The sequence below is a fragment of the Photinus pyralis genome, unplaced genomic scaffold (assembly GCF_008802855.1).
Source record: "Photinus pyralis isolate 1611_PpyrPB1 unplaced genomic scaffold, Ppyr1.3 Ppyr1.4_LG10, whole genome shotgun sequence".
In the NCBI taxonomy this organism is placed as follows: domain Eukaryota; kingdom Metazoa; phylum Arthropoda; class Insecta; order Coleoptera; family Lampyridae; genus Photinus; species Photinus pyralis.
The window spans coordinates 1983900-1990287 of NW_022170250.1; the positions used below are offsets into that span (position 1 = coordinate 1983900).

General features: G+C 41.5%; 1 protein-coding gene across 1 annotated transcript; it reads right to left on the bottom strand.

Moving 5' to 3' along the window:
* Positions 1 to 62: 62 nt before the first annotated feature.
* On the bottom strand, positions 63 to 2460 carry LOC116162192 (43 kDa receptor-associated protein of the synapse homolog). Its single transcript, XM_031475745.1, has 6 exons — positions 1924 to 2460; positions 1751 to 1873; positions 1251 to 1635; positions 1108 to 1206; positions 441 to 832; positions 63 to 391 (listed from the first exon to the last, which is right to left on the bottom strand). The coding sequence occupies exons 1-6, from the start codon at positions 2223 to 2225 to the stop codon at positions 208 to 210; spliced, it is 1485 nt and encodes a 494-aa protein (XP_031331605.1). The 5' UTR covers positions 2226 to 2460; the 3' UTR covers positions 63 to 207.
* Positions 2461 to 6388: the final 3928 nt, after the last annotated feature.

Here is a 6388-nt window from a genome sequence, read left to right on the forward strand (position 1 = left end):
GAGCCTTACACGTATACTCAATCTTTCTCTTAGGTTTCATCTAGTTTCACGAGGCTACAAAATAAAGTAACGTAGTGCTTTTTATTTCCAAAGCTATTCATTAAACGCTTAACATTAGTTGGTTCACAGTTAATTACATTATAAAAATTAAATCAACGCAATTTGTTGTTTTTTAAATTTGTTTTTTGTGCAGAATTCCTGTTCTATCTATACGGAGCTAGTGACGTGATGTGTTGTACAGTGACTGTCTGATGAACATACAGATAACGGTACGGGACTATAAGAGTTATAATCGTTACAATTTAGATATAAACGTGAACTTGATTTATCACACTCAGGACAAGTACGCTTTTTATTCCTTTTATTTTTCCTAAATAATTCGTAGGCACACCTGAAAAATAGGCGGTTAGTGGTGGTAAGGGGTGAGGAAGTGTGGAAACCTAGCGTGCAATATGTGTGTACAAGGCAGTGCTTCGAGTGAATCACTTTCGAGTCCGTACGGCGAGTCACAACCGCCGCAAGTGAGGTCGAGTTCTTTTTGCACTCGCAACGCTATGCGCTCGTGGTGTTGCTTCTGATCATCGTCGCCGAGCGCGTGGTAGATCTCCGATAGGCGCATGCGGATGGCGCGAACTAAAAGTTTGGCGCCGACCGAACTGGCGACCTCTAGCAGCCTGGTGTTGAACTCCAACGGTCGACAGTTGCATATCTTGTGCTGCAGACGCAACGCTTCCAGGCAACGCGCCGCTCCGTCCATCGACTCCATTTGTATGACTCGGTCGCCCATCGAAGCCGCCGAACCCATCGCCGTTTCGTACTGTCGGAAGGCTTTCTAAAAGTGGAGTGGGTGAGTTACACTGAAATCGTTGGGTCGGTTTAGTTAGCCCTCTTATTCCCCGAAAGCTCCCGGAAATATATGGCGTAACGAAACGCTCCCTAAAACCCCCTATTCCCCCTTCCATGCTCTTACACTCTCATAGCTCTGCCAAAGATTCGGAGAGCTGAGGGAAGAAGAAGCGAGTTTAAGAAAAGCTTACAATTACGTTATTTCTTTTTGAAGAGAGTGGGGGTGTACTAACTTAACCGACTCGAAAACCAGTTACCTACGTTAATATCTAATTTCTTCCGGTAGATGTCGCCCATTATCCTAATACTGCGCGCGTACGTCGCCTGGTCTCCGGACATCAGCGCCAGCCGGGTCGCCTCCTACTGCAACGGTTATTAGCGTACCTTCCGCGTCGGACACTTACCGAACAGTAATCCTGCGCGTCGCCGAGCTCTCCCTGCTTGCGTAGCGCCGACGCCATCTGCAGCAGCGCCGCCCTGTGATCGCGCGAGTTCATGTCGCCGAGCTGTAACGATCTCGACATATCGTAGGCCTTCGCCGCGTACGTTGCGCTCTTGTCCGCGTCCTGCAGACGGCTAAAAAGTTCCGATAGTCCTAAATATACCTGTAGTTCTAAAGCGCGATCGTGTACGTTCTGCGCTATCCGATGGGCGTGTTGAAAACTATCGAGCGCTTTGTTGAATCCAGCCAGCTCAATGTAAACGGAACCTACAGTTAAATGAACGTGACCGGCTGTGATGCACTGCTCACATTCATTGTATAAAGAGTGTCTGGCGTACGATAAAGCTCTAAAACATACAGTTCAGGTTATGCGTATTACCATAACGGTGTAGCTTAAGACAGTAAGGGTGGGGGAAAGGGTGCCATCCTTACTGCCTTCAACTAGGACGTCCTAACTCGCACCGTTCTAAGCCTCCTAATCTCTGATGTGATCTAGCTAGGTTTAAATATGATTCTGCTCGCATATTTGGATTGTCAAGTTCTTCTGATATAAATAATTGTTTATGAGCAAATTCCAAGGCATCTCTGAAAAGGCGCAAGCGGTAAACTTGGTAATCGATCGGCCGATTGCCAACCTGTACTTCCCCCAGTCCATGTAGGCTTGATAAAGGTATCCGAGCACTTCGAATTTATCGTCCCGCTTTCGTATCGCCTTCAGCGCCGACTTCCACTTCTTGATCGCCTGCTGCTGCTTGTGCTGGTTGTACAGGCGTACGCCCTGCTCGACCTTTCGCTTCGCCAGACTGTGATAGACGCGCGCGCGACACGCCCGAAAGCATCCCAACGTAAAAATCGGAGGTCTCGGCGTTCGGACCTCGGTGTAGGCATCCCGGTGGAGGCTCGAGAACGAGTCGGCCCACGGCCACGTTTGGTCCATTTCGTCCAGACGGTAACGGGATCCATCTGGAGAAGAGAGTAAACGCGTCGCCGACAGTTGATGGCTAACTCCTCCACTGGAACACAAATGGAACGTGATGAGTATGCAATCTGGCAACTATGTTTTTAATGTGGCAACACTGCGACTCATACTGATTAGGTGGAAGAATTCAAGAAATTAAATAATTCGCGGTGAGCACGAAGATTTTTTTGAAAACTTCAGAAAATGCAGAGAAAGAATCCGGAAAACCTAAAAAATCAAGTCCACCAGTATTGCTGATCACCCGGTATCTAGAAGCGTTTTAAGCTGGCCCCTTCGTTACTAACTAAAAATTGTATTTTCGAAAGTTACTTATTTGCTCTAGGAGACGGGGAGTGAGTTCTGTGTTTTCATTTTTGTTTAATTGTTTATTTAATTACCGCCGATAACGCACGTAAGTTTTGTAGTGAATACATCTATTTTTCCAACTGTTTCGGTGGGAATATTAAACTGTTTTTACAGTCGCCGAAAGCTCAATGGGTGTAAATTAGAAGGCCATTTTCCGAAGCCTCCGTCCGGCAGATCAAGTGAGTATAATTAAAATTAATTGTAATCATTTGCAGTGAACGTTATTCGAAGCTGCTGTGTTTAATTTTATTAATATAATTTGTTTATGTATTTTATTTTTATTTGGAATACTCCTCAGTCAAGCTTCGAAAGATTCTTATAGACGTAGAGAAGAGAACATTGAATCCCCCCCCCCCCCCGATTGTACATTTCTCCCCCTTTTCTGGGGGGGGGGGTCGTCCATTGTCTCAGATCGATCCGGGAAAAAAATTTTCTTATAGAATGTGGCCTGTAGAATCCATAATTTCAAACAGTTCCAAGATTGGACTACTAGTTCAAAAGTTACAGCCCTTTGAATTTGTTTTCGAAATTGGTTTCTAGTCTATAACTTTTGATTGAGAAGTCGGATCGAAAAAGTACGAATTGATTTCGATTCTACGCACCCAAATTAATAGAAAAAGTGTTTTCCCGAGAAATTTTGGTGTAGTCGATTTTTGGTAAAAAAGGAAGTTATACACTGCCTTCTTTGAGCCCCGAAAAAAAAATTGTCTCAGATCGACCCGGAAAAAAATTTTCTTATAGAATGTGGCCTATAGAATCCATAATTTCAAACAGTTCCAAGATTGGGCTACTAGTTCAAAAGTTACAGCCCTTTGAATTTTTTTCGAAATTGGTTTCTAGTCTATAACTTTTGATTGAGAAGTCGGGTCGAAAAAGTACGAATTGATTTCGATTCTACGCACCCAAATTAATAGAAAAAGTGTTTTCCCGAGAAATTTTGGTGTAGTCGATTTTTGATAAAAAAGGAAGGTTATACACTGCCTTTTTTGAGCCCCGAAAAAAAAATTGTCTCAGATCGACCCGGAAAAATTAGAATTTTGCAAGAAAAGATTGTATCAGGAGAACGTTAGGAGGTATCACTCAGTTTATCGCATACCTACTTTCGAATTCTATCCCTTTGTACGTTATTGAATTCCTGTGATCCTGATACAAAGTATTTGAAATAAAAGATTTATATTTATTGAGATTTTGTTATCCCGATATTCGCTTCAGTAAGTCAAGAGAGGAATCACTGAATCTGTGACTTTTTGTTGCATTTGCTTGCTTTTATGCGCTCCTGATACAACTATTTAAATGGCTACGGTACTATGTTGTATCGCTACAACAGCTTACTTGTATCAGAAAGGCATGACCTAATAAATACAGTTTCAAAAAAAATTTCGTGTCAGGATAACATGATACTGAACAGGTCATGTACCCCCCCCCCCCAAGACTCCCCGGTGCTACAATGTCTGAGGTACTTCTTAAGAAGAACAGAATCTGATCATTCTTTCCCAAAAACTGTGATGAGAGTGGGGAAGGTTGCACGTTATGTCTAAGAAATTGATACCGGGGGGTCTGGGGGGTATGGAATACCCCCCAGTATACGAGGACTTGACTATATTTCTCCAATGGTTACCGGGGGGCGGAAAAGGAAGTAAAGATAGAATCATCGAGTCCCTGTTTCTTCACCCTACCTCTTGGCTGGGGGGTATTCCATACCCCCCAGACCCCCCGGTGCCACAATGTCTCAGGTACGTCTTAGAAGAAGAGAATCTGATCATTCTTCCTCCAAAAATTGTCATGAGAATGGGGAAGGTTACACGTTTTGTGTAAGAAATTGTTACCGGGGGATCTGGGGGGTATGGAATACCCCCCAGCATACGAAGACTTGACTATATTTCTCCAATGGTTACCGGGGGCGGTGGGGAGGTAAATAATTTCAAACAGTTCCAAGATTGGGCTACTAGTTCAAAAGTTACAGCCCTTTGAATTTTTTTCGAAATTGGTTTCTAGTCTATAACTTTTGATTGAGAAATCTGATCGAAAAAGTACGAATTGATTTGGATTCTACGCACCCAAATTAATAAGGAAAAGTGTTTTCCAGAGAAATTTTGGTGTAGTCGATTATTGGTAAAAAAGGAAGGTTATACACTGCTTTTTTTGAGCCCCGACAAAAAAATTGTCTCAGATCGACCCGGAAAAAAAATTTTCTTATAGAATGTGGCCTGTAGAATCCATAATATCAAACAGTTCCAAGATTGGGCTACTAGTTCAAAAGTTAGAGCCCTTTGAATTTTTTTTCGAAATTGGTTTCTAGTCTATAACTTTTGATTGAGAAGTCTGATCGAAAAAGTACGAATTGATTTGGATTCTACACACCCAAATTAATAAGAAAAAGTGTTTTCCCGAGAAATTTTGGTGTAGAAATTCCATCTGGAACCGGAAAAATGGGATTTTACCGCGAACGGGGTACAGGAACGAGAATTGCCGGGAACGAGATTTTATCAGTAACGGAGTGCAGGGACAGGAAAAAGTCCCAAAAGCGATACGAAGTTCACCGAGACTGCTAGTTTTTTATGCTTTTGGATACCACGAAGATCTACCTTAAAAAATGTTGTTTTGAAGATATATTCAATGTTACAGGTGAAAATGTCCAAAGAATTTGTAGGTATAGTGTGTATATATATATAATTTTATTATAATTACTCATAAAAGCTGCACAAATGTTATTTTATTATCTGAACATAAGAACATTGTAAGAAATTTGACAGATTATTATGATATTAAAATTTGAAACATGAAAGAGCTATAAGTAATTATAATAATCTTCTTAAGGCCATCAAAGCAAGTTCTTGTCGTCTCTGCACTACAAGCTACAAATGTTTTTAGAAAATGCATTTCATAAGACATTTTATTGCAATTTTGGTGTACTCGCGTTTCCTTTGAACCATTTACACGGTAAAGTCATTGCACCATTATTTCATGCTTCATGCACTGTCTTTACTTGGGCGAATAAAGACGTTTCGCGCAATGTCATTAACTCGTCCGAAGGACAACGATGATTAATTAGACATTATTTACATAATTAAACGGGGTAGGTACGTACAAAATTCATCTTCGTAATTTATGGCACGGTGGGACATAGGTACACACAAATGTGCAAACGATGTAACATTACAAAGACGGAAATTATTCATCTCGACAAAACGAGGAACAAATATTTTTGAAAATAACAACATGCGAAAATTTTACACATTTATGAGTAATGGAGGTTGTTTTTCTAGTCCAGGGGTCTTTAAACTACGGTCCGCGGACCAAAATTGGCATTACCGATCCGGACCGCTGTACTTGAAAGTTCTACTTACTTTTTTCAATTGGGCCGGGTTGGAGGAATACAAAAATAATCAATAGTTTATACAGATGCAAACAACAGATGGCACTAGCAATACTATTTCAATATCACTTCGCATCATTTGACTGCTAACGAGGTCTGTAGGTAGAAATGATTGCAGGTAACTTGAGAATACAGCTGAAAATATGATAAGTTTGACGAATGATTAATGTGGCCCTAAGGTTAAACAGTTTAGAGACCTCTGGTCTAGTCTATAACATGAAGCAAGAATTTTTTAACAGAATTCTGGATCTTTGGATCTCTACCCGCTACCGTACTAACTTGAGGGGAAAGACATTCGAAACGATGCCACGCCATCGGTGTGTTTTCGTCCAAAATAAGAACAAGCGCCACCAATGTCATGGGATCGAAATGATCATTCCACTTCTCACGTTATTTTACA

Bases quoted from the DNA above. Each gene is read 5' to 3' on its own strand.
- LOC116162192 (XM_031475745.1), bottom strand. From the start codon at position 2,225: ATGGACCAAACGTGGCCGTGGGCCGACTCGTTCTCGAGCCTCCACCGG. The intron at 1,636-1,750 runs GTGCGAGTTAGG...TGTATGTTTTAG, and splicing joins AGATTAGGAGGCTTAGAACG to AGCTTTATCGTACGCCAGAC. The intron at 1,207-1,250 runs GTAAGTGTCCGA...CCGTTGCAGTAG, and splicing joins ACGCGCAGGATTACTGTTCG to GAGGCGACCCGGCTGGCGCT.